Raw genomic sequence first — 27,397 nt, 5'->3', positions numbered from 1 at the left:
GGAGGAGGAGAATTTAGTAATTTTGACTGCGTTGAGCTAAACGGCGTCGTTGGCTTCTCGTAAGCAGCACGTATGGTATAACAAAGGTTTTGGGTAACTAAACCAAAACCCAGTCGGCGCGTGAATGACTGAATTGGACTGGACCGTCGTTCGTTCCGATTCTTCATTTCTCGATTCTTCCACTCAAATTTCCAGAGCAAAATCCCAAATTCGAAATTTTCAGAATCCACTTCACAAAACCCTGACGCCCCTGACATTATGCGCAAAATGAGCTTGCTAGGCCTGGTAAAGCCCAGCTCAGCTCGCCTCTTTAATCCGTTTTCTCCATCAATTTCCGTTTATTCTTAGCAATTCAAATGTGTTTAAACGCAGTGCCGGAGGCGTTTGGTTTCGTCATTGGCCGGAGAATCGCCCATTGATCAACGGAGGCTTTGCTCGGTGACCGAGGCATTGTATCGAACACATGGTGAGCACCTTGACTGGTTCTTACTTCTTAGCTCTGTAATTTGTTCTGTGGCGAAAGAATCGTTCTTAATTTTTCTATGGATGTTTGAAATTAGGTTTGAGCAGCTCTTCTGGTTCCGTAGCTGGTTTCGCAACTTCATTTGGGAATCGTTATTTCCACGCCTCAGGTTTTTGATCTCTTTCTTTCTGATAGTGATAAATTGCATTTTTTTTTGGTTTATTGGCTTAGAGTTGGTGATCTTTGCAGGGTTTTGCTGCGCACCGGAACGAGACTACTACGAAACTCTTGGCGTTTCTCGGAGCGCAAGCAAAGATGAGATTAAGAAGGCTTTTCGCACGGTCAGTATGTAAATATTTGATTGCCTTTAGTTTTTTTGGAAGATTTGGGGGTGATTTGAGGTCTTGCATGTATGAAAGTAATAAGGTTTTGCGGAAAATGTATTAGTGGTTTGAGTTCATTGCCACATTACTGAAATCGTGTTAGAACTGCATTTGCTTGTTTGTAAGAGGAAGTGCTCTAGGTGTGGATTGGAGGAGCTTTTCTGTCTGGAATAAATCCTTACATAATTGAAATGTAAACTCTGCCATGTACTTGCACCGAAAGAAAAAGAAAAAAGAAAAAAAATCAAAATTGTGCCATACTGTTGCTGATGTTTCTTTCTTGGGTGTGGGGAAGGTAGCTAGGATATGGTCAAACTTGCTGTTTGTAGATTGAATAACTTGTCAGAGTAACTATATTATAAATGTCATCTTGAATTTAACACTAGGCTATATGTAACGGTGTCCCTTCTCGCTTGTTCATCCATGATAAGTTTTCTATACCTTACCAAATCCCATCTGGTTAAAGGGTTAATCTGGGATTACTGCTGAGTTGAGTATCAATTTTGGGCTATCAATTATATGGTTTTACTTTGACCGTTATGCATCGCTAAAGCCATGCCAGATTTTTAGTTTGAGTAAATACGACCGTCTCCTGCCATTACTTTAGCAGTTTTTATTATCAATTCAAGCTGTTGACACTGAATATGTATGCAGCTGGCCAAAAAATACCATCCTGATGCAAACAGGGACAATCCTTCTTATAAGAGAAAATTTCAAGAGATAAGAGAAGCTTATGAGGTTTGATTTGTGACTAGAGCAAAAATTTGCCAACCTCCTATACGAGTTTTTCAGAGCTGTCTCTTTTGTGTTCATATCTCATTATTACCAAAATCTGGAATAGTTTGCAAGTTTTCCTAAATTGGGCGTGTAAAAATTTTATTCTTTGTTTTCTTTTTCATTATTGATTCCAGACATTGCAAGATCCTGAAAAGAGGGCAGAATATGACATGGTAATAACTCTCTCTCTCTCTCTCTCAAATACACATGTCACAGTTTCGTTGTTATTAAATGTTGTATAACACTTGTTGATTTTTGTTGTGCACATTAGACATTCATTTGTAATTGTTCTCCTTTTTCGGCACATTTGTTATGTTTGTATTTGGAAGAAAGAGAAGCAAACTGGTGTTCATACTGAGCTTCATCAATGAAACTTCAATTGTTCCTCTGCAACCAAGATCATACCACTTATATAATCTTTAGATTTTACTCAGTTATATCTTTATACTTTGTGTTCCATGCAGAAGCAATCAAGTGGGTATACTGCTGGTGATGCAGAAGGTTTTAGATATAATTATCAAACACATGGTTCTACTGCTGATGCAGAGGGGTTTGGACATGGTTTTAAACCTCATTTCTCCAGTTCATTTCATAAAATATTCTCAGAGGTATCTCAGTTCCATGTTCTATTTTAAATCTCAATGTAGCCTGTTACTGCAGGTAGTTGGAATCTCTAATCTTCATTATTCTGAAAGTTGTTTGATACTGCAGATCTTTGAACATGAATTCGATCAAGTTGCACCTGACATTCAGGTAAAGTTGCTCCACCTATGGTTGCACTTGTCATGTGATTGTCTTTTTGTATTTTTAAGCTCAAGCGCTTAATGTTTTTAATGCATTTCATAGGTGGAGCTGTCTCTCTCTTTTTCTGAAGCTGCTAGAGGATGCACAAAGAATCTGTCTGTCACTGCACATGTTCCCTGCGATTCTTGTGGTGAGGCTTTTTTTTTTTTTTGGGCTCATCATTATTGAGGTGAGTTGATTACATATTTTTAGATCATATTGTCTTTAGAAAACCTCTCCTTATACCAGAGGTTACACATGTTAACATCATTTCTTGTAGTGGAAACGTTGCTCATCACAGATATATTTGTTTATTTAATTAATTTCTGAAGTCTTTGTAATTGTTATACAGGGATATTCTAATTTTTATTCTTCTTATGTTTAGATATTTGAATGTGTAGAGATGTAAGAATCAAGCATAGTCTTAGTGCACCTATTGCAGAAGAAGCCACCTTTTGTAAAACTTTGCTCCTTACCGATTTGTGTGACATTGGAATTTCCCATTACTTTGCCTTTAGATGTGGTATCTGAAAATACAAAGGTCAGATCTAGGCCGTAGCTTGTGTTCAGGATGGTGTCCCACTGTGGGCCAGCAGCTTGGGTCCAACTTCCTGGTTCAGGGTTTGGAGTCAAGGAGTGGTGGCTGGAGGCTTGGAACTTGGGGTCTGCGTCTGGGTTTGGTCAGAGTCCGGAGTCGGAGGCTCGGTCTTGAAGTCTGATTGTCATTGGGTGTTGGAAACAATACCACTGTTAAGGAACGTTAATACGATATTTTGGACTCTAAAGTCCTATTTTAAAGTCTCAAACTCGCAGTACACTTATATTTAAGTTCGTACTTAAGATGTTTTGAGAGTAGTTTACCTTCCCTATCAGCTATCAATTTGGGACAGCAATAGAACAAAGGTGCAAGGAACAAATGACTGTCGAATTTAAGTGTTATGACCGAAAATTGGGTTCAGATGACAATAAGAAAAACTCAGTTCTTGGGGGCTTATAAATAACTCCATTCTGAATCAAATCTCTCTCAGTTATTGGGACTGTTATTTTTTGTTTTGTTTTAAATAATGTCATAGAAGATGGTCAAATTCTTGTGAAATTTAAATATATCCGTAGGTTGTCATTGTTCCATTCCATATTTTCCATTTGATAATCAATTTGCATAATAACTTCTCTAGTTTCTTATCTCATGTTGCAGATGGGCGTGGCTATCCACTAAAGGCCAAGACAAAAGTGTGTCCTATTTGCAGAGGTATTGGGAGAGTAAGTTTTGAAGATCCACACTCATGATGTTTATGGGATATTTCTTTGGAAGGAGTTGATTTGTGAGGACAGTTACATTTCTTTGGTCTTCTAGACATATGACAAATGATTAAATCTTTATAATCAGTGTCTGATATTGTTCAAATTTTCTGCCAGGTTACAATTCCTCCGTTCACATCAACATGCAGTACTTGTAAAGGGTCAGGCCAAATAATCAAGGTATAATGTGAACTCCAGTGAATAACTCCACTGATCTTGATTGCTCCCTCCAGATTATATGATTGGCATTTAATTTATCTGATGCAGGAACATTGTATGTCATGTGGAGGATTAGGGATAGTTGAAGGTGCAAGAGAGGTTGAAGTTACCATCCCAGCAGGTTGGTATTGTTTTTCCATTTTGAAGAGAGGAGTAGCATAAGTTTTTGGTGATGTAGACAGTCAGATGTGTGTTAATAACTATCATTTGGCTCTAGAAAATCTTGTGATGCATGTTACAAGTTCAAGGAATACATGTTCAGAGAATCATGAGGACTATATTGAGTTTATAAGAAAGAAGCTTATCTTGTTTGGGTCATGTTTCATAATATTAGCCTCACTCTTTCCTTCAATTTATTCTCCCAGTGACAAATACAGCCACTATCTGCATGTTTCTCATGGATTTGAGGTCTGACATAACAATATCTTTGAAAATTGTTGAGTGATAAAATTTCTAGATAAGCATACTGAGTGCTGCACTTGAAACTTAGTGCCCCGTAGGATTCAAAGATGGTAAACTTGAGTCGTTAGAAGATGCTTCTGTTTGAAGGATAATGCAGCTTTAATGTCCAGAAATCATCATATAAAAACAAAAGTGTATTTATGTGACTCTCCTGTCTTAAATGGACTAGGTGTGGATTCTGGAGATACAATCCGCGTACCAGAGGCTGGGAATAGTGGGCCACGGGGAAGTCAGCCAGGTTGGTTATACATTAAGTTAAAGGTATACTCTTACTTTTTTCCCTTCTAATATTATAGTATCTCTTTAAGTTCCCATGCAGATTTGTGAGATTCCATCACAATTAGTGTCGACAGTTATAAAACTTTGTTGATAAGGTTCATGGATCAACGTTTAAGAGAGAGAAAACCCTCATTTTTGTTTGCTGTACTATTGCATTGTTTGGTCTGATTTTTAACTTATTGCTATGCATGTACATTATGGCATGTTTTAAAAGGTCTGAATGTTATGGAGAACTTAATTTTCCCCTTATGCCCACCCAAAAGAAGAGAACAAGCTGGAATTGCATGCAAACCAAGTCTAACATATCATCCAAGCTGGAAGATACATATGATTAAAGCGATAATAAATGAACTTGATCAAGTGGAAGACTTGCTTTCACTGTTCTGATGTAGAGACTTATGATCGGGAACCTGCTATGCCTTCTCAAATTCCCTTGTTTTTTGATGATGTAGGTTGCTGAAGATCCTGTTTTTGCTAGAGATGGTGCAGATGTTTTTGTGGACTCTAATATCAGCTTTACTCAAGTGAGACTGATTTCTTGCATGTACATGACTTATAGTTACCTTGATTCCATATGAGGAGATATACTAATTTGGCAGCTTCTGGTGCTTTTTACTTGGTACCATATCATATCCTGTGCTTTTTCCCTTCTCCCTTTTAAACTTGCTCGATCCTGTTGAGTCATATTTTTTGAACATGTTTCATTTAATCTAAGCAAACACTTGCTAAATATACACATTAGAAAGTACCCTTCTAAGCAATAAAAGCTACGTTAGGCAGTTTTGACTTCTTTCTTCCCAGGATTATATATTGTCATTTTTTGTGTACAGGAGCGAACTATATGTGTTCTACTGGATGTTTGTTTCAGAAATGATAGGATTTCTGAATTCTATTCATGTTATTTCACTATACATCTTGCATTATTTATGATAGCTCAAACATAGTAAAGGTGGAACGCGATTACTTTTAATTGTTTTTTTTAAGTAACTTTTGGAAGATGATTTACTAGGGCATTTGGGCTCAGATTAGGATATCAGACTGTTTTTTGTCTCCTTGTACGAGGGTTAATCAGATAATACGTTATGACAGATCATATGCAATTCAAATAGTGTGACATGAAATAACTAAATAGTGTTTAGTAAAATTATATCGGTATGAACTACAAAGTGTCCAAATGGGAAATATACTTGTTACTTTCAGGGGCCACTTTGCTTAAGTCAACTTTCCTGACTGATCTAAAATATTTGGTGGCCTTCTATTCCTTAAACAGGGGTAAAACAATCTAATGCAAGTACTTGGTCTTTCCTGTAGGCGTCAAGGGAAATATCCTTATTGTATTGTCCTGTGTAACTAACTATTTCGCAGTTTCAAGCCTTGGATATTACTTCTTATGCTGATAGTGAATTTTTCAGGCTATTCTTGGTGGTAAGGTTGAGGTGCCAACTTTAACTGGGAAGACAGAAGTAAAAGTAAGAGTTTTGTCTTCATTTTAATTCTTTACAGATAAAGTTTTCTTACTTTTCTAGTCTTGTTCTTTCTCTTCCACTATCCTTTTGGTCTACACTAGCCTCTAGGGTGTGTCAATTGGCCCTATTTTGTTTATTTTATTTTTGATAGATTTGTTCAAATCTTTTTGTTAATAATTTTATAATTAGATTTAGGTAAGTAAATTACTCCTTCTCAAGCTACAGTATATTTAATTCTTATAAAAAACTACAGTATATTAAAACATAAAAATGAAAACTGCACTTATTGCTTCTTACCAGAAGTTGAGAGCAGTTATTTTCTACTGCTTCCACAAAACGTGGGTAATGCTTTAAATTTGTTTTGTTTGTTTTTTTTTTTTTAAAGAATTTACTACTTTGTCCTCTGTATATTAAGTTATTTATTCTTCAACTTTAATAAAGAAGAGCAAACAATGGGACTGTGAAAATTTAACCCTAAACCTCATTGGCTTAATTAATAGTTTAATACTGATACTGATTCTTCCTCGTAATTATGGACCTCTCAGATACCAAAGGGGGTTCAGCCTGGAGAACACGTGGTACTAAGAGGCAAAGGTTAGTAAAGCATTCTTTTGGCACTTTGTAAAAGTTAGACCTTGCTTTGTTAAAATTTGCTTACCTTGGATGTTGTTGCAGGACTACCGAAGCATGGTTTCCTAGTTCACCATGGAGACCAATATGTTCGCTTTCGAGTCCAGTTTCCGACGTAAGCTGCATTTTTTCTTCTTCTTTTTTTTCTGCTTCTGGTTCAATTGCATGTATTCATATCTATTCAACACTTTATTTATGGTTTTCTGACAATTATTGCTAGCAAAAAGTTGGGATTGTGTATACTCACAGGGTTTGATGTATTTTTCTTAGTAGTCTACAATATAATTACTTTTCTACGGTTGTGACTATACATTTGTCTCATTGTTTTTTTTTTTTCGTTTCCAAAGTAAAATAAACGAACGTCAACATGCGATATTAGAAGAATTTGCGAAGGAGGAGATAATTCATGGAAACAGCAACTCCAACGATAAAGACTGGTGAGCAGTTTACCTTACACAATGCTTTCTTTTTATTTTTTTTTATAAGAAACTTATATATATATATATATATATATATATATTATGTATAATGCTTGAGTGCTACGTGTCATGTAATTTTGTACAAGCCACGTATTAAATTTTAGGATTAAGTACACCTTCCACCCCTGTTCTTAAAAATTTCAATTTTGTTTCTTCTCTTCTAATTTGAACAATAAGTTAACTCATATCTTTTGCATTTTTGTCAATGTAAATCCTCCATTCATGTTGTTAAACGTAATTGGCGGAAAGCATCATAACATGCTCCGCACATGTTTGAAGGTTAAATCGATGTTTATTCATCCTCAGAATAGCTTCGATTCAATGGATGAGTGGTTGCAAGATTGGATCTTCCACCTCCTGCCCCTTTACATGGGGGAGGACTAGGACTGCTTGAAACTTTTTCCTGATATGGTTAGCCAGTACTCCCTGAAATCAAGTCAGAACCCAGAACCCTGGTCCAAAGTTCTGGCTGTGACTTCTTGACTCTGTTGACAAGCAAACAGGTGGTAGTCAGTCCAGTAAATGGACAGCAGGGAAACAGTCTAGCAAGTCTGAGTTGGTGGTTTACGTCAACAGCAGAGCAAGATGAGAAAAGATTTACCATTTGAGGACTTTGGCCTGCTGCTCTAATCACTCCAACTCGAGGGAAGCTTGCGAGGCCATAGATTCAGTAGAATATATTGCATGCTGGGAACCCCAATGAGGAACTAGTTACACAGCCTAATGTGGTTTTCCGCCAATTCGATTTAAGCTATCAGGATGGAGTTTTCAAATTGACACATTCAAAATTATGAGGTTGACAATACTTAGATTAGAAACAAATGCATGTAATTGAAACATTTAGCATCCCAATTGGAAAGAAAATGGAAACCTGTTTCACCAACAAATATTTGAAAAATATATTACATTAGAAAAGAGTGCATATGATCCAAAAAAGGCAGAAATTGTACCAAATTTAAATTCACTAATTGACACCCTAGTGTGTAGATCAACTCTCTCTATTTAGATCATGGGGTGCTAGCCGTTGGATATAAATAGTTGTATCTTAGAACAGTACTTTGAAACGCCACTGATCTCTCTCTCACCCCCCCTTTCCCTCCTTTCTTTTTATTTAGTTCATGGGGTGCTAGCCACTGGATATAAATAGTTGTATCTTAGAACAGTTCTTTGAAACGACACTGATCTCTCTAGTCTTTTGTTTAGGGTTTCCAATTTTTCCTTTTTCTATTTGGATTGGTCGGGGTTATCCCATATTCCCATATAATGTAATTTTCTGCTAGCATTGGTTTCAAGCATTTTAGGTTGCTTTCCCATTATTACAAATTGAAGTCAAACAAGCCTAAATATTTGTTGTCAGTTAGTCACTCTTCTGATAGTGGTGAGTATCTTTAAATGGACAACAGGCTTTATCAGCAGCTATCTACTGGTTGAACTTACAGGTTTCAGCGGATAATTGAACGTGTTATGGGTCAGAGATTTGTGCTTGACTTCTCGATATTCTTATTGATCCTTTTTTTGCTGAGCAAAACCACGGGCTGACTGTTGGCGCAAGGCGATTCGATCAAGATACATAGGCCAATTGTCATTGCTGTAGAGATTTGCTGACTTTTCCATTCTTTGGAGTTCTGTTTATCGAAGGTACCGATTTTATTCCCACACCCCAAGTTATTGGCATAGTTCATTGTCTGCACATTGCTTTTCCTTTTATTTAGTCTACTACTTTCTCATTTTACAATGTTCTTCCTAAAAATGGTTGAATAGAAGTGGCTACCTTAAGTTTAACAAGTGATTGTCTTGTATAATTATCTAGAAATCTTCACACTGAATCTCATTTGATTGTCAATTTTTTTTTTTTTTTCACAAGTTACAGAGAATTTGATGAGGAACCTAGATAATTAGCAAATCCTCATTGCCCTTGGAAACTTTGAGATGTTTTGGTTTTAAAATTTGATGGTATCCTTGGCATAAAAAATTGGGCTGTGAAAGCAGTCTCCTCTATGCCAATCAAGCTTAGACATCAGGCTGTGTAGTATTTACTTTGACTTTCTTGTTACAGTAAATGCAACCTTGATTTATAATTGTTGTGAGAGTAATTGCTTTTAGCAGTGTCCATATTTCCATTTAAAACTTCTGATGAAAGATGTTTCTAGAATCACAGTTTTACAGTCGTTGATGTTGCAAATTCTTGCATGTTCAGCAAATAGTGTTAGTATCTGATATGGTAGTGATGCATTATTATTAGTCTATGAAACAGTTTGCTGTGAAATTATTTCTTGGAAGCAGAGGTAACACCTTTTTAGCAGTGGTGTGCACTTTCTTACCTGTGTTACCAAAGAATTGAGAGTGTGCTTTAGTCGGAAACAGCACTTCCGTGCTGCATGAAATAAAGTCTCCTTGACACATTATCATTGTGGTGGACTTGAAAATGTGGGTCTCTGGACATCGTTTGCCACATTTTATGTCATTGTGTTTGAGCTGTTTTGAGCATTAGTGTCTTTGTAGCTTAACTCTTTTCCCTCGTTAATTGCATTTGCACTTTCATTTGCATCCCACATTACTTGATTTACGCTCGATTTGTTGCAGTTGACTTTGGACGTTTTGTCTTCTTTATTGTAGGAATGAAGGCCGGTGCAAGTTAATTACAACTCCTTCAGGCTTTATCAGGAGCAAAATTTACATGATAAAAATTACTTCTAATAGATATAAATGTTTGACCTTCAAAAAACTATAATATTTTGCATTATTTTTTTGTTTTCTTGTTGCTGTGTTTTGAACTAACGATACTAGGGTTTTCAGTTACTGTTACTGAGTAGAATCCTGATGTTTACAATACCAGAGGATGAAATCGATAAGATGACTCCTATAGCTTTTAACCTTGTACTCACGCCAAATAATTGGACTCCATAAACTACTCATGTGATAGATATGGCTTTTACAAAGAGATTCAAATGTCAAGAGTCCTTTCTTAAGCGATGTTAATAATAGATTGTCATCGACTCGTTGTCATCATCCCATTAAGATATTTCCTCATAATTTTGTTAGTTTCCTTTGTGTAATAATAGATTGTCATTTACTCATTGTCTTCATCCCAGTAAGATATTTCCTCATAATTTTGTTATTTTCCTTTCTTGTGCATGATGTGGTACTTTGGACCCTCACTCGTAGGGATGAAAATATGAAAAATCTCCTTGGTGGCTTTAAAAGTCACTTTTGTAATTTGTTGTTTTGCATGTTTTTCTCGACACTATCTCAATAAAGAAATACGTGTTCATTGTCACAAGTGCAGCATTGTTTGACCAACTTGATGGACTAGGTTTGGAAACAAGTTTCTTTCCAACCGTATGACATGTTTTGAAGTATCATTCTTAGGTTGTTCCATCCTTGTTCACTCCATTCTTCATTAAACGTACTTTTCCCTGAGCTTCTAATTGTATCTTCTAACAAATAAATAGACAGTTTTAACAACAATTAGAATCATTATGATGAACTGTAATTAATACATGGAAAACAAACATCTCATTATGTTTTAAAATATAAAAGGTTGAAATGTTAGATAAAAATATTTAAATTACGAGAATGGTTAGTAGGTTCTTGGTTAACCTAAAAGGATGAGAAACATATTAAGCAATTAGAATTTTGGCACGCATTTCGCTCTTGAAATGATTTTGTATTTCAAGAGTTGGTGTTGGTGAGGCATCCGATCCTTCTAAGAGCCTTTCATTATCACACGCACACAGCAATGGCTTAAGTGGCTGACGACGTTTCTTTTCTATATGCAACTTTTATTCCAACCAAGATATGTGAATACCATTGGAAAAAAATGAGTAAAACAAAGGTCTAATTTAAGATGGGTTTGCCGGCCGAAACATGAAGCATATAATGCCATAGGCAGCCTTTCCCCTTGAAAATGCCTACTTCACAAAGCCTTGTTCACAAAATCCACCAGGAAGAAAACACAGAAATACAGCTTGTGCTGTCATGGATTTGGAACTGACTGAGGGTTTTCAGTGTCTTGGCCACTACTGTCCTTGTTGTTTTCCTTTTTCTTAACTCGCTTGCTTTCCTTGTTGTGTTTGATTTCGCCGTAGAAGTATGAGAAAAATCCCCAGAGGGAGAGCACAAGAGAAACGCCCTTTTCTGCTTGGAACTTTTCGTGGTAGAAAATCACAGCAAAGATCTCTGTTATCGGGAGCAGAACAGCGATTGCGATGCCGGATAGCAGAGACGAGGCACAGAAGATGATTCCTATGGCTCCCAAGAAGAAACCCTGCCAGATTATAGCACTCACTACAAGCACCACATAGTAGGTAGTCTCCCCAAGCTCGAATTTCCTTGCTTCTCTTGGAATTACCTAGACAGCGTTTAAATCTATAATTAGATTCGAAGTACACATATAATCTCCCAAAATTTAATCACCAAATATCAAGCAGCTACTAGTCAAAAAATATTTCTCACCACAACTTGAGAAAACGAGATCATCATTCTTCGCTTTTGTATGATCATAGTATCAGAGATTTGTGGCCAATGAGTACGGAGTATCCATTGCCAAAGAACTTTTAGTCCATAAATGGTAAAAATCCGAAAAGAAGAAGCCATATTCAGAAACGAAAACAACCAAATACGAGCAATAAAGTATTGTTATCTTATCTACACGCATTATAAGTTTCATAAAAGTATTTTTTCCATCCAAGTTTTTTTTTTTTTTTGAGAGGAAAGACGACAGACTATATTAAATGCAAACTACGGAGTACATGGAGCGATGCAAAAGCATCGAAAGAAAATAAAAAAGCATAACAAGATGCACAAATGCATCTAAAATGAAGAAAAACAATAAAGGATAACAACATGCACAGACGCATCTAGAATGAAAGGTAACCAGGATGTGACTTGATGCTGAACGACATCGCTGCACTGCATATGTCACGAGAGCAGTGTAAATGTAACAGTAACCGTAACCGTAACCGTAACCGTAACCGAGACCGGTGATATGATCACCTAGGAGTTCGAAAGTAACCGAGGGTGTCAGAAACTCGAAAATTAGCAATCGAACTCCTAAGAACTAGAACCAATACCAAATCAATATGAGTAGTTGTCTTGGATCCAAGATCCGGATTTGTGTGCCACCCGGGTCCCAAATACGGATCTAAATTCGCCCCGAAACAGAGTTCGAAGCGGATGCCTCGGAATCAACAAAAGCCCAATCCCAATCAGAGCAGCTCTGGGCACCCAACCTATTGGAAACCCAAGAACAGGCCCAGTTGAGACTACTCTGGACACCCAGGTGACTGGGCATCCCGCCGGATCGGACTGCCACGCTGCCATCTCCTTTGGAAGCAAAACGTAGTGCTGCCTTCGCCTGAGAGAAGAAAGCAAACCGGAGGGAGAAACCCAGCAACGGTGGACTCCACCGGCGCCACCCGTACCTTGCTGCCAGACCACCAGAAGACCAGGATTGACCACCACCAGAAGAAGGAGAGGCCTGCGAACCTAGCATGATAGAAGCCATCTGCAGAGAACCACCAGCCCAGACCGACCTAGGAAACCAGATCGGACCCAGCCAGCAATCACCTCCGGATGCCTTCAACCTCCCAAATCGGATTGCATCCCAACCTCCTCTGTCACCGGCAACCACCGCCAAGCCTGCCCGGCCACCATCGCAGCAACATCTCATCCCCTGCGAAAAAGAATAAATAGATCCAGGATCCCAAATTCAAATTGCTGCCCACAAATCCATTCTGGAGAAAGCTCTCCTCCGGCGAATATCTCTCAAGCAATCGGACTCCAGAAAAGACTTCCTGTTAGCACCACAAAAGTCCGAGAAGCACCAAAAAACGGATTCCACAACCCACAGGTTGAACAGAGGGGAAGCACGACCTCGAGGAGGGCGATAGACAGGCTTCACGAAGAGAAGGAGACTCATCGGAGGCCAAGGTTCGCGACGAGCAAAACCCTAAAGCTAGGGTTTGCCGCCGCCAAAGAGAGAGGGGTAAAGCTCTCATTTATCTTATTTAATATTATATGACCTTAATGTTTTTATCTTCTAGATTGGGTTTCCATCCGAGTTTACATCACTGGCATGAAGGTTACTTTTATTCGTTCGAGTATTTTCATACACTATTATCATTTATCAGCGTCTAAAAAGATATGCACAAAATAATTTTCTGAATCCTCATCATTGAAAAAATAAATACAGTCACATCCCACCGTAATAATTGAAAAACTGGACCGTTCTTGGTTTTTGGTTAAATAAAAAATTGGACTAATATAGAGTAGTCAATGCAGTACTGCAGCAATTGCTAAAAAATCTGAAAAACCATTGTACTAACCTTGAAATCATTGTTGACCAGCATCCCAACAGTGCAGAAAATGGTAGCAAACAAACACATAACCAACTGAATCTCCAAAACCAAAGCATACGTGATGTTCTGCTTGGCTTTCTTGTACATCAGCTCCACCAACGGCAACACAAACCCATACAACGCCGCCGCGGCCACCGTCATCATAAACCCGAGCATGTACTGCGCATTCGACTCCCCCTCGGGCCGGTCCGAGCTCGTGTTCAGGCCCAGAACCGCCGCCCCCACCGTCAGCAACACGATGGCGTTTATGGAATACGACGTGAACTTCTGCTTCACAAGAATGAAGGCAAACAAGGCCGTGAAAGCCAGATGAGCCGCTGTGATGAGGGCTGTGGTGGAGACGGGGATGCGGGCGACACCGTAGGCGTACAGGTAGTCGTCGAGGCCGGTGAGGACGCCGATGACGGCGGAGGCAACGAAGAGAGGGAGCTTCATGAAGAAGAGCTTGGTTGGTGGTTCAGTTGGAGCTTGGTTTTTGCGGCGGCGGTAGTAGGCTATGGCTATAGGGACGAGGATTATGGGCCAGCCACCGGTTTCGAGCATGCTAGAAAGCCAGACGCGCTTGCCGCCGTGGATGAAGTAGAGGCGCATTATCAAAGGGCCGCCGCAGTTGCCTATGGATAAGAATACGCAGCTCAGAATGAGCAGCAACCTTTTCAGGGCGGCGGCTTTACGTTGCTCATCCTCAGTGGTTTCCATTCGCATGACCGTAATTCACTAGAGGCCTAAAAATTTTGTGTTTGATAATGTGAGAAGTAATGTACTACTATAGAGAGGTCTAGGTGTGAGGGAAGCATATTGCTATAGCCGGCGCATTGAGTGATGATCCTGATATTTGATTTGGTGTCTCCATGGTTGAGAGTCGTCCACGCGCGGGCATAACTGTCTCTATCGCAGCTCAAGGATGAGCTAATGGTGATGCAGGAGCAAGAGACTAGCAACGTGTATCAAAGCAGGAGTCAAATAAATGGGTGAAGCTAATCAATATTAATCTAGGTGTCTGTATGTATACGTCATGTCGTATGTGTGTATTGAATCTGTTGTCATCATTGGTGTATCTTTGCGTACCTTTAAGATATTGGATAATAACTAGAGCTACAGCGGAACTCTATCTACACAAAAATTTTGATTTTTGGAATAGATGTGTAAGAAAAGTTTTGTTCAGAGAGTCATAACAGTTTACAGTTCCAGAATTAGTTTTGCATGTAAAATGAAGCTAGTTTTGTATTATCTAACTTGTGGTTTATTTAATGCATTGTTGCCTCATGCATGTATAATAAGAAGAAAAACAAATTAAGGTGGTTGTTCTACCCAAAGGCTAGGAGCCAATTACCTTAATTGTCCAGCACACTTTTTTTGTCGTAATATTATCAAGTGCTGATTGAAGGTGAGTAACAGCTATTTTGTTTAGAGATAATACAGTACGTGGTGCATGTATATGATAAATTGTGCCTGAAATCTAATGAAGAAGAAAAGAAACAATAATAAGGTGACCAGATCTTTGAACATGAATTCGATCAAGTTGCACCTGACATTCAGGTAAAGTTGCTCCACCTATGGTTGCACTTGTCATGTGATTGTCTTTTTGTATTTTTAAGCGGGAAATTCTAGTGTAGTGGTGGGTATCTCATACCCACATTTACAAAAGTGAGAACAAATTTTGTTGTCAAAGTTGTAATTTGAGTCCTACTTTGTGTAATCTTAGTTCTAATAATGGTAATTACACCTCTTATGACATTTTACAAGTTTTTGAACAAATTCGTTGTCAATATTGTAATCTTAGTTCTAATAATAGTAATTACACCTCTTACGACATTTTTACAAGCTTTTGAACAAATTTGTTGTCAATGTTGTAATTTTTGTTTAACTATATGTAAATAGTGTAAATGAATATGGTAACTTTTGTTCTCAATGTTGTAATTTTGGTTCAAATACTTGTAAATTTTTGTTCAAATAGTTGTAAATGGGGGTATCTCATACCCACCAGTACACTAGCTTGTCTCTTTTTAAGCTCAAGAGCTTAATGTTTTTAATGCTGCATTTCATAGGTGGAGCTGTCTCTCTCTTTTTCCGAAGCTGCTAGAGGATGCACAAAGAATCTGTCTGTCACTGCGATTCTTGTGGTGAGGCTCTTTTTTTTTTTTGGGCTCATCATTATTGAGGTGAGTTGATTACATATTTTTAGATCATATTGTCTTTAGAAAACCTCTCCTTATACCAGAGGTTTCACATGTTAACATCATTTCTTGTATTGGAAACGTTGCTCATCACAGATATATTTGTTTATTTAATTAATTTCTGAAGTCTTTGTAATTGTTATACAGGGATATTCTAATTTTTATTCTTCTTATGTTTAGATATTTGAATGTGTAGAGATATAAGAATTAACCATAGTCTCATAGCAAATGCACTCATGTACCAAAGGCAATTACTGATTTACCTACTAAATTGATACTTGCTAATTCACTATTCACCCAAAATTAGCAATTACCTTCATTTTGTAAATGCACCAATAAAAGGCAATTCTAATGCCAATATACTATTTAGATTTTAAAATAAATAAATTGACTTTTTCAATCCAATAGAGGCCTTTGAATTAATATCAAAGAGATTTGGCCCTTGGTAGAAACCCACATGAGTGTGGGAGCCACAACCTAGGTCAGGCAATTGAGTTGATAATTCTCGGTCAGCTGATTGCCCGACTTGCTGGGACCCACGAATTGGTCGACTTATTAATTGCCGCTGCATTCTTTCTTTTCCTCATTTCCACTGATTGGTCACCCAATCAAACAGCCGGTGCATTTGCTCTTAGTGCACCTATTGCAGAAGAAGCCACCTTTTGTAAAACTTTGCTCCTTACCGATTTGTGTGACATTGGAATTTCCCATTACTTTGCCTTTAGATGTGGTATCTGAAAATACAAAGGTCAGATCCAGGCCGTAGGTTGTGTTCAGGATGGTGTCCCACTGTGGGCCAGCAGCTTGGGTCCAACTTCCTGGTTCAGGGTTTGAAGTCAAGAAGTGGTGGCTGGAGGCTTGGAACTTGGGGTCTGCGTCTGGGTTTGGTCAGAGTCCGGAGTCGGAGGCTCGGTCTTGAAGTCTGATTGTCATTGGGTGTTGGAAACAATACCACTGTTAAGGAACGTTAATACGATATTTTGGACTCTAAAGTCCTATTTTAAAGTCTCAAACTCTCAGTACACTCATATTTAAGTTCGTACTTAAGATGTTTTGAGAGTAGTTTACCTTCCCTATCAGCTATCAATTTGGGACAGCAATAGAACAAAGGTGCAAGGAACAAATGACTGTCGAATTTAAGTGTTATGACCGAAAATTGGGTTCAGATGACAATAAGAAAAACTCAGTTCTTGGGAGGGTTATAAATAACTCCATTCTGAATCAAATCTCCCTCAGTTATTGGGACTGTTATTTTTTGTTTTGTTTTAAATCATGTCATAGAAGATGGTCAAATTCTTGTGAAATTTAAATATATCCGTAGGTTGTCATTGTTCCATTCCATATTTTCCATTTGATAATCAATTTGCATAATAACTTCTCTAGTTTCTTATCTCATGTTGCAGATGGGCGTGGCTATATATCCACTAAAGGCCAAGACAAAAGTGTGTCCTATTTGCAGAGGTATTGGGAGAGTAAGTTTTGAAGATCCACACTCATGATGTTTATGGGATATTTCTTTGGAAGGAGTTGATTTGTGAGGACAGTTACATTTCTTTGGTCTTCTAGACATATGACAAATGATTAAATCTTTATAATCAGTGTCTGATATTGTTCAAATTTTCTACCAGGTTACAATTCCTCCGTTCACATCAACATGCAGTACTTGTAAAGGGTCAGGCCAAATAATCAAGGTATAATGTGAATTCCAGTGAATAACTCCACTGATCTTGATTGCTCCCTCCAGATTATATGATTGGCATTTAATTTATCTGATGCAGGAACATTGTATGTCATGTGGAGGATTAGGGATAGTTGAAGGTGCAAGAGAAGTTGAAGTTACCATCCCAGCAGGTTGGTATTGTTTTTCCATTTTGATGAGAGGAGTAGCATAAGTTTTTGGTGATGTAGATAGTCAGATGTGTGTTAATAACTATCATTTGGCTCTAGAAAATCTTGTGATGTATGTTACAAGTTCAAGGAATACATGTTCAGAGAATCATGAGGACTATATTGAGTTTATAAGAAAGAAGCTTATCTTGTTTAGGTCATGTTTCATTATATTAGCCTCACTCTTTCCTTCAATTTATTCTCCCAGTGACAAATACAGCCACTATCTGCATGTTTCTCATGGATTTGAGGTCTGACATATGTTTGTACCCACATTTGCATGTCCACTCAGACATAGCTAATGTGCATATATAGTTATTGAATGATTTCGAATTACAATGAGCCGCTCAACAAGTAATTTGGGCCGGTAGCCAGAAATGTTGGCCGATGAGTAATTGGACACTTCGTTTGGTCCAAGTCGAGTTAGACAAAGCTAAGCCTTTAGTTATCGGCCGGCCCGTAGTCATCAATTCGAAAAGAGATTTATTGTCTGAAAGCCCATCAGCCAATTGCTCAAATCACTTAAGTCAGTTTCCAACTTGGAAAGAAAGCAGCCGATTGACAGGGGAGGCCAATAAGCGATAAAGATGAAATTTGATCAAGTTAGTGTTTTAGTCGAATTGAAGTTCGTTAGCCGATAAGGAGAGTTCAATCCAAGATAGTCTACTTTAAGATTAATTACAGCCGTTGATGACGACCATCAGAGCCAAAGCAAGATAGAGTCCAGCGTCAAGTCAGCCGACGATAAGTATTGGAGCCGAAGCAAGATAAAGTCACTGACCAAGAGGAGGCCAAATTCCACTCAACTTCAAAGAGCCAAGAGATCAGTTCAAGTCACAGAGCAACCAATATAAATAGAAGCATCGACAGAAGACATCACACACACAACTCCAGAAACTCAAGCCATCAAGCTTTTCTCTTTTGTTTTACCTTCTGCTCAGGTAGAATTTCCGTTTGTCTATTAGTTAGTTTGCTCTGCTAGTTACAATTTCAGTTGCTTTACTTTCCTTGTAGCCCAGTATCGATTTTGAATTGTTCTCTTTGTTTTCTTTCAAACAACAGTTAATAATTTTCAGCCATTCCAGATTTCAGTTTTGTCATTATTGTCTTTGTTATTTGCTTTATGCTTTATTTGTTTGATCATGTTATTTACTGTTCGTAGTCGCATAGTAGCTATCAATCTTGAAGATTTCATTCGTTACGAGTTCACCTTTACAGTTACTTGTTATTACTTGGATCCAATTGACTTAAGCCCTGTGACCAGACAATTCATATTCACTCACACTCTCACAACCACACCCAATTCACCCGACCTTCAGCCATCAAGTCCTTGATCCAAAGGCAGCGAACTGTCGGCCGAGAATCAGTTCATTCCTCGGCCAACAATTGCTTGATAAGTCAGAGCACGCACACTTCATCTACTACATCTACAATTGCACACTTGACATTTTCACTACAACAAAAAATCTCATTTGCGAGGAACAAGTTCCTCGCTGAAAACCGACATTTCCTCGCTGTAGTATTTTCGCGAGGAAATTTTTTTCGTCTTCAATTCGTCGGAGAAAGCTCGTCAAGGAAAGCTTCAGCGACAAAAAAACTATATCCTCGCCAAACCTTTTTCGCGAGAAAATTAATTTTTCTTGCTGTTAATCTTTGGCGACAATATTTTTCCTCACCCAAATTCATACTTTTACCTCGTTAAAAAATTTCGGGGATTAGAAAATAGTCGTTAAATATATTTTTTGACAAACTTAATTTCGTCGCTAAATTATGTATTTTCTCGCTAATTATAATTAGTAAATAAAAAATTATAAATAATAAATAATTTAAACTACTGTTTTTGCGACGAAAATATTTCCGTCGTTAAATATTTCTCTCTCTAAACCATTATTAGCGACTAAATTTTGTTTCATATTAATATGTATCCTTTTAGCGAGAAAGTTTTCTCGCTGAAAATAATCAACAAGAAGGAATGTTTTTTCCGTCAATGTAAGAACTGAAGTTTATAGTGAGAAAATTCATTTTTGTCAATATTAAATTTTAGTCTATAGCGAGGAAATATTCTTTTTGTTACAGTTGTCTGCTTATTACGATATGACATGTCGGCAGTTACATGTTATTTCATTCTACAAAGAGGATTCTTATTCAAAACTAGTCAAACAATCAACAAAATAATAACGGAAATAAAAGAACAAAAGATTTTGGAACAGAAGAAACTTATATTGCAGCAAAATGGTTTACAGTACAAAACGCTCTTGGTAGTTCATTATTCTGACAGACTTGAAGGAAAAGATCCAAACCTATTTCAAAGGCAAAAGCATATACTTGCAGCTTTAGCTATTATTCAAGAAAGCTTAACAAGACAAGCCTCTCACTTCCTCATGATCACAGTCGACAAGCTGCTGCTCACTGAGACTAACGAGCTCCCCTGTTGTCAAATAATGAGCTCCTTCCAGTGCAAGCTCCCCTTATCTACAAGACTACAAGCAATAAATCATCCTAGTATGTGATTATTGTTCCTACAATCAGTGTGGAGTGCTTTAAATATCATAACAAACAAGTTAATCATTAACACACATGTTAAAAATAACGATTGCAGCCAAATTGATACGAGTCAACGACAATACAAAAAGTTCACAAAGCCAAAAAATTCACAATATCACCAAAAGGACTCTTATAAATGAAGTCACATGTATTTTAAATGATAAGGAATGCTGGAACCCTCAACCTTCACAAGAGTTCAATGACCAGGATATTGGAAAATCACATTCCACGAACTCATGAATATAATTTTAGAGACTGGGGATTTATGGAATATTACCATACTTACTCGTAATCAAAGTTCAAGTATGGTGCACTTACTAAAACCACATTAGTAGTTTCATAGAATAGTTACAGGAAAGATACAGTGGTGCACAAATACTTCTAAAAGGTTATCAGGCAGAGAATCTGAGAATTACCTTAATCATTGTCTAAGGCCACAACATGACCAATCCCTTCTACTTCACCAGCATACCCAAGAGCTCTTAAGCTAGAAGCTGTTAAGACCTGTGAACCCAAATGACAAGTAATATAAATGAGGATTTCATCTTCTATCAACATTACATATGATTACATCAAAAACCCGAAGTAATCAACCAACCTTTCCAAAGGCTTCTCCACAAACTACTATGTCCCCCTTTCTAATGGTTCCATTTTGCATGATAAGTGTAACTAAAGGTCCTCTAGATTTATCAAGAGCGGCCTCAATGACTGTGCCTTTTGCACTTCTATCAGGATTGGGCTTTAACTATAGCCACTGTCATGTAATGCCTCATCCACCGGTATGCCACCATAAAACACTAAAACCGTACAACGTGATTTGATACTGAAACAAAGAGTATAGTACTGGAGAGCTTGCATGCAACATTGTTCATACAGGTACCATGGAAATCATATTAGACATAACAATCCAGAACAATTCCAATCTATAATATCGATCTCACCTATGAAATTAGTATAAACTACTTTGTATCATATACAAATCAAATAAGACTAATCTGTAACACTAACCTGTCAATTCAAGTCTCTCGCTTTATCAGCATACTCTGATGTTAAAGGACTGGACATTTGACTGACCTCTGCAAAATTGAAATTTGGGAGCTATTTTATCACTTAGACATAAGCCAAAACCTTCCCTTTAGAAGCAAACAAAAATAACTTACAGTCCCAAACAGAAAAAGTAAAAGGAAATCAAACTCAGAAAAAAAAAAAAGCACCAAAACGTAAGGCAAACCTACAGAATTCCACATATAATATGAAAGAGGATAAATTATGGTAGTAGACCTACTGAATTTAATGAAAGCAAATGGTCTTGCAGGTGCTAAAGCTCCTACCTAATGATTAAAAAGGTCATGAGATTAGCTATTGATTGCTCACATATCAATAGCAGAAAAAGACCATGTCAGACCCATGATTTAAGTATATATATTTCAAGCCAGAAAAACAACAATTACATACCGGTGGCACATTGGGGTACCCACTGGGGAAGGAAACATCAAAGAAAAAGAGACCATCATGGAAAGGAGTACCCTTAGCTCCAACAATTACAGCTCTCAAAAGATCCAACCTTGTTTCATAGACTCTAACAATGACTGTTTCTATAAATTTGATAAATAACAAGGTTCAGGATTCAAATATAATTCACTTCATACACAATGAATACTTAGCAGAGTAGAAGGTAGGCAACAAAGTTTCCATTGCTTAGGTATTGAAAAGGAGAAAAGTGACCCCCATGACATTTTAAAGAGGACAAGATATTTTGTTAAAGGAAGATGACAGAATAGTTAATATAAGACTGACAGAATAGTCAATATAAGAAGGGAAAATTTCAAGAACAGTACATGAAGTATCGGCCATTCTAACCTTTCGTGAATCAACTTTCGAAACTATCAAAACGGTACATGAATTTCAAATCTCGACCTAATTTTGGTGTATGCCGTTACATGCTCCGTTAATTAATGTGTTTTTTGTCAAATTTTTGAGGGTAAATCCGTCTTTTCAAGGATGATAAAAAAAAAAAAAAAAAACTAAACTGAGCACCCATCTCTCTCTCCCTCTCCCTCGTACTGACTGCAGCCGACCACCGTAGCTGAATTCCCATTCCCTTCGATGACCACCCATCACCGAAAACCCATAAAACCCAGCTTCACCTCACTCTCCAAACCATGTTCCTCCCTATCCAAACCCTCCAAATTCCTCTTCATCTTCATGGCCTCCCTCGTCTTCCTCTCCCTCCTCACCCTTACTCTCTTCCTCTCCCTCTCCTCCGCCGCCCGCCACTACCATCATTCTACCACCGCCGCCGTTTCTCATATCCAACTCACCTGCAAAGCCACCCACTTCCTCGACACGTGTCAATCCTCCCTCATCCAACTCTCTAACCTTCCCCCAAACCCAACCCCAATCGAGACCATCGGACTGGCCATCCAGGTCTCCTCCGACGACCATTAGAACTACGTCGCCGCCTCCGTCGTCATACATCCGCAACAGCCCCTCATATGTTAGCCCCTTGTCGTCGTCGATGAAGTCGCCGTAGGCCGGAAACCACGAACTCAGCGACAGCCGACGCTACCCAAAAACACCAATTGTTCAAAACCCAATCAAAACTTGAAATTGATCACACCACAAGATAAGGCATGAAGAGTAGAAGGATTTTCTCACCACATGCTTATCAAAATGGCGCCGGAATTTTCCCAGGAACCAGTTGAAGATCAAAAATTGCGGGCTTCGTTCCATCGCCGTCCGTCATGGTGGTGCCGTAGATTCGAGGACAGGGTCGGATCGGATCCGGATTCGAGGAGACTAGGAGGTGCTGCTGGCCCGCCGTACTGGTGTCGTCGACCGTCGAGGAGACTAGGAGAGAGTGAGAGACTGAGCATCTGAGTCTTTAGATAAAGAGGAGACAGAGAGAGAGAGAGAGGAGCTAGAGTCAGAGAGTGTCTGAGAGGGTGAGAGAGAGAGAGAGAAAGGAAACTTTAAAAATACTATTTTACCCTTCAATTATTTGACAATGGCATGCATCATAACGGAACCCGTAACGGCATGTACCTAAATTGGGTAGAAATTTAAACTTGATGTACCGTTTTGATAGTTTCGAAAGTTGATTCACGAAAGGTTAGAATGGCCGATACTTCATGTACTATTCTTGAAATTTTCCCATATAAGAATGAGCACTGGACTCACAGTATATGAGGAAACTTGTCCTGCATTTCCCTTTGCATAATCTGTTTCATTCATGAAGAAGAATACCACAGCCCAATTATCATTAGTCACTGAGATTTAACCCACCAAAATCCCAGAATCCCAAACCACACCAAAATCAGAAATCACAAAATGCAGGCACCAAATTAGAGAGTGAGAATGCGAATTGACCTAGTAGAAGTTGAGACCCCGACTTGAAACGTGGAACCAAAATATGGTAGCATAGACCCAATTCGAACCCAGCAATTGGTAGCGCAGCGACAGAAAAGATTGAATTGACCTGGTATCAACAACTCCTTGTCCTGGACTCACAAGATAATCAAAACATAGGTTAAGTTCAAATCAAATTGGGATTCAATTAGAGAGCGTTTAATTGAAATTACCCCAAATTATATAAACTATAACATCTCATATTTAGATTTAGCAGAAAATAAAAGATCGACATTGATTAATCAAGCTCTACAAGAATGATATACAAGGAAGAAGAAAGATGAATCTAATCTTACTGAGATGAGAGCTTCAAAGATGGTAGACCCAAAGAGGGAGCCTCAGAGACGGAGACGGAGCTTCATGAGACTATGAGAGGAGAACGGCAGAGAGAGAAAAGGGCGACATCCTATTACCCTTTAGAGTATTTTATCTTCGCTTCTTTTTTTTTCACTGCCCGCCTTCGATCATCACTATCCCGCTTCTCTATTTTCTCTAATTCTTTAGTATGCTACTATGCTGTTTACAAAAATAAAAATAGATTTAGGGTTTAGGGTTTAGGGGTTAGGGTATAGGATCAATAAGTTTATGATTGTGAATAGCTTAATGGTTTTTTATTTGAATATTTTTTATCATAATTTATAACTGAATAGTTAAATCAGTCACATTTTGCATAGTGTGTTCTATTTATGATCCCTTAAATTGAAGTTTGCATTGTTAAAGTTCTATTACCTAGTGTGTTCCACATGTGATCCAGCAAATTGAACAAGAAAGACATCCATTATTGAACGACAGTATCCATATATATACAAAATATGATACACATCATGAGTCATTGTCATATTATCGAGGTAAGAAATATAAACTCATGCCATGTATGATGCAGTGATTCTTAAGTAGGACTGTAGGAGAGATGTAGTAAAGGGAAACTCAATTATAAAATCGGGAGCAAAAACGAGTCATTCATACTAATGTTTACAAATGAACATATCAAATTAGTATTCTGAAGGACAATCGATTTTCACTAACTTGTTTAGTAACTATGAAATCATTCATATAATACCGCCTTACGATTTTAAAGAGGTCCATGATATTTGATCTTACTTTTAAAGCAAAAATATGAACAATGCTTGTGTATATAAATTTTAATGATTATGGAATAAAAAATGTCAATAGTGCATTCCACACTAAAAAAGGAAAAGGAAAAAGAAAAATGAATATGACAAATATAAACACTTAGCACATATCGTTCATTGGTAATCTTATTTGAAGTATAAAATTGTTTAAATACTTAATTATTTATTTATCACAGGTCAACCTATTTCTTCATCTCAAATTTTCCCTTTTCTTCGCCATTCAATTTGGACAGTCTTACCCAATTTTCCGAACTAATAACAAGGATAACAGTTATTTCCTCGCTAATTGCTTCTTTGGACAAGAAAATGGTTTCTCTTAGAACACAAACTTTTAGTGAGGAAACCATAGTTTTGTCGCCGTTAAACGTGACAGATCATACTTAATTTTCCGCCAAACTAATAACGAGGAAAGTGTTATTTCCTCGCTAATTGTTTCTTTTAACGAGGAAATGATTCCTCGTAGAACATAAATTTTTAGCGAGGAAACCATAGTTTTGCCACAAATGAATTTGGCGGGTCTTACTCATCCGCCAAACTAATAACGAGGAAAGGTTTATTTCCTCGCTAATTATTTCTTTTAATGAGGAAATGGTTCCTCGTAGAACAAAGACTTTTAGCGAGAAAACCATAGTTTTGTCGCCATTAAATTTGGCGGGTCTTACTCAATTATCGGCCAAACTAATAACGAGGAAAGTGTTATTTCCTCGCTAATTGTTTCTTTTAACAAGGAAATGGTTCTTCACCGAACATAGACTTTTAGCGAGGAAACCATAGTTTTGTCGCCATTGAATTTGGCGGGTCTTACTCACTTATCCTCCAAACTAATAACGAGGAAAGTGTTATTTCCTCGCTAATTGTTTCTTTTAATGAGGAAATGGTTCCTCGTAGAACATAGACATTTAGCGAGGAAACCATAGCTTTGTCGCCATTGAATTTGGCGGGTCTTAAATAATTTTCCGCCAAACAAATAACGACGAAATCATTATTTCCTCGTTGAATCTTGTTTTCGCGATGAAAAAATTCGTCACTCAAGTCTCATATTTCCTCGCTAATAACATGACGATTTGGGAGACCAAATTATGGTCACCTTTAGTGATGAACTGAAATATTCATCGTAGAAAGTGATGTATAGGGAGGAAAATATGTTCCTCGTAAAAAACCTAATGGCATTTAGTGAGGAACTTAATTATTCCTCGTAAAATGTGACATTTACTGAGGAAAATAAATTCCTCGCAAAAAACTTGGTCGCTAAAGAGACATTCTGTTGTAGTGTTTGGCCGTGTGCTGGCACGCCCCGCAAACTATTCATTGAGAAGGACATTTGTTCCTTGATCTCTCGGCTATCTTGGCCGAGGTGATTTTTAGAGGCAACAACATAACAATATCTTTGAAAATTGTTGAGTGATAAAATTTCTAGATAAGCATACTGAGTGCTGCACTTGAAACTTAGTGCCCCATAGGTTTCAAAGACGGTAAACTTGAGTCGTTAGAAGATGCTTCTGTTTGAAGGATAATGCAGCTGTAATGTCCAGAAATCATCATATAAAAACAAAAGTGTATTTATGTGACTCTCCTGTCTTAAATGGACTAGGTGTGGATTCTGGAGATACAATCCGCGTACCAGAGGCTGGGAATAGTGGGCCACGGGGAAGTCAGCCAGGGTGGTTATACATTAGTCTTTCTCTATACATTAAGCTAAAGGTTATACTCTTACTTTTTTCCCTTCTAATATTATATTCTCTCTTTAAGTTCCTATGCAGATTTGTGAGATTCCATCACAATTAGTGTCGACAGTTATAAAACTTTGTTGATAAGGTTCATGGATCAACGTTTAAGAGAGAGAAAACCCTCATTTTTGTTTGCTGTACTATTGCATTGTTTGGTCTGATTTTTAACTTATTGCTATGCATGTACATTATGGCATGTTTTAAAAGGTCTGAATGTTATGGAGAACTTAATTTTCCCCTTATGCCCACCCAAAAGAAGAGAACAAGCTAGAATTGCATGCAAAGCAAGTCTAACATATCATCCAAGCTGGAAGATACATATGATTAAAGAGATAATAAATGAACTTGATCAAGTGGAAGACTTGCTTTCACTGTTCTGATGTAGAGACTTATGATTGGGAATCTGCTATGCCTTCTCAAATTCCCTTGTTTTTTGATGATGTAGGTTGCTGAAGATCCTGTTTTTGCTAGAGATGGTGCAGATGTTTTTGTGGACTCTAATATCAGCTTTACTCAAGTGAGACTGATTTCTTGCATGTACATGACTTATAGTTACCTTGATTCCATATGAGGAGATATACTAATTTGGCAGCTTCTGGTGCTTTTTACTTGGTACCATATCATATCCTGTGCTTTTTCCTTTCTCCCTTTTAAACTTGCTCGATCCTTTTGAGTCATATTTTTTGAACATGTTTCATTTATTCTAAGCAAACACTTGCTAAATATACACATTAGAAAGTACCCTTCTAAGCAATAAAAGCTACGTTAGGCAGTTTTGACTTCTTTCTTCCCAGGATTATATATTGTCATTTTTTGTACACAGGAGCGAACAATATGTGTTCTACTGGATGTTTGTTTCAGAAATGATAGGATTTCTGAATTCTATTCATGTTATTTCACTATACATCTTGCATTATTTATG

General features: G+C 37.7%; 4 protein-coding genes and 1 long non-coding RNA gene across 15 annotated transcripts; 2 read left to right on the top strand and 3 right to left on the bottom strand.

The window, feature by feature from the left end:
* Positions 1–105: 105 nt before the first annotated feature.
* On the top strand, positions 106–10,249 carry LOC133706643 (chaperone protein dnaJ 1, mitochondrial). Of its 4 annotated transcripts, none has more exons than XR_009844650.1 (20): positions 108–285; positions 373–466; positions 561–632; positions 713–804; positions 1,501–1,584; positions 1,758–1,796; positions 2,088–2,231; positions 2,335–2,376; positions 2,470–2,557; positions 3,602–3,666; positions 3,823–3,885; positions 3,973–4,045; positions 4,556–4,647; positions 5,118–5,189; positions 6,078–6,134; positions 6,677–6,725; positions 6,807–6,876; positions 7,109–7,198; positions 8,680–8,878; positions 9,857–10,249. XR_009844650.1 is itself a non-coding variant. In XM_062132181.1 (19 exons), the coding sequence occupies exons 1-19, from the start codon at positions 259–261 to the stop codon at positions 8,669–8,671; spliced, it is 1,341 nt and encodes a 446-aa protein (XP_061988165.1). In that variant the 5' UTR covers positions 107–258; the 3' UTR covers positions 8,672–8,822. The 4 variants fall into 4 exon arrangements, 1 of the variants encoding a protein (XP_061988165.1); XR_009844651.1 differs by having other exon boundaries at positions 9,824–10,249; XM_062132181.1 differs by lacking the exon at positions 9,857–10,249 and having other exon boundaries at positions 107–285; positions 8,644–8,822.
* Positions 10,250–10,980: 731 nt separating this feature from the next.
* LOC133742924 (purine permease 3-like) lies at positions 10,981–14,693 on the bottom strand. Of its 2 annotated transcripts, none has more exons than XM_062170633.1 (2): positions 13,567–14,575; positions 10,981–11,591 (listed from the first exon to the last, which is right to left on the bottom strand). In XM_062170633.1, exons 1-2 carry the CDS (start codon positions 14,302–14,304, stop codon positions 11,217–11,219), a joined length of 1,113 nt encoding a protein of 370 aa, XP_062026617.1. In that variant the 5' UTR covers positions 14,305–14,575; the 3' UTR covers positions 10,981–11,216. The 2 variants fall into 2 exon arrangements, with proteins under 2 accessions (XP_062026617.1, XP_062026616.1); XM_062170632.1 differs by lacking the exon at positions 10,981–11,591 and adding an exon at positions 11,827–12,914 and having other exon boundaries at positions 13,567–14,693.
* Positions 14,694–16,559: 1,866 nt separating this feature from the next.
* On the top strand, positions 16,560–27,046 carry LOC133744249 (chaperone protein dnaJ 1, mitochondrial-like). The gene is made up of 5 exons (XM_062172386.1): positions 16,560–17,248; positions 17,405–17,467; positions 17,555–17,627; positions 26,340–26,449; positions 26,921–27,046. Exons 1-5 carry the CDS (start codon positions 17,171–17,173, stop codon positions 27,044–27,046), a joined length of 450 nt encoding a protein of 149 aa, XP_062028370.1. The 5' UTR covers positions 16,560–17,170.
* On the bottom strand, positions 19,844–24,055 carry LOC133745497 (uncharacterized). 6 transcript variants are annotated; one of them, XR_009863653.1, is made up of 9 exons: positions 23,912–24,055; positions 23,577–23,707; positions 23,388–23,428; positions 21,663–21,802; positions 21,493–21,538; positions 21,216–21,283; positions 20,806–21,050; positions 20,624–20,711; positions 19,844–20,135 (listed from the first exon to the last, which is right to left on the bottom strand). It is a non-coding gene; the product is annotated as an uncharacterized LOC133745497 (long non-coding RNA). The 6 variants fall into 6 exon arrangements; XR_009863650.1 differs by lacking the exon at positions 21,493–21,538 and having other exon boundaries at positions 19,845–20,135; XR_009863651.1 differs by lacking the exon at positions 21,493–21,538 and having other exon boundaries at positions 19,845–20,135; positions 21,663–21,796.
* LOC133745496 (uncharacterized) lies at positions 22,253–23,367 on the bottom strand. 2 transcript variants are annotated; one of them, XM_062173578.1, is made up of 3 exons: positions 23,198–23,367; positions 22,866–23,089; positions 22,253–22,772 (listed from the first exon to the last, which is right to left on the bottom strand). In XM_062173578.1, exons 2-3 carry the CDS (start codon positions 22,938–22,940, stop codon positions 22,380–22,382), a joined length of 468 nt encoding a protein of 155 aa, XP_062029562.1. In that variant the 5' UTR covers positions 22,941–23,089; positions 23,198–23,367; the 3' UTR covers positions 22,253–22,379. The 2 variants fall into 2 exon arrangements, with proteins under 2 accessions (XP_062029562.1, XP_062029561.1); XM_062173577.1 differs by having other exon boundaries at positions 22,866–23,367.
* Positions 27,047–27,397: the final 351 nt, after the last annotated feature.

Source organism: Rosa rugosa, chromosome 4 (genome assembly GCF_958449725.1).
Source record: "Rosa rugosa chromosome 4, drRosRugo1.1, whole genome shotgun sequence".
Classification (NCBI taxonomy): Eukaryota; Viridiplantae; Streptophyta; class Magnoliopsida; order Rosales; family Rosaceae; genus Rosa; species Rosa rugosa.
This window is presented reverse-complemented; position numbering and strand designations above follow the sequence as displayed.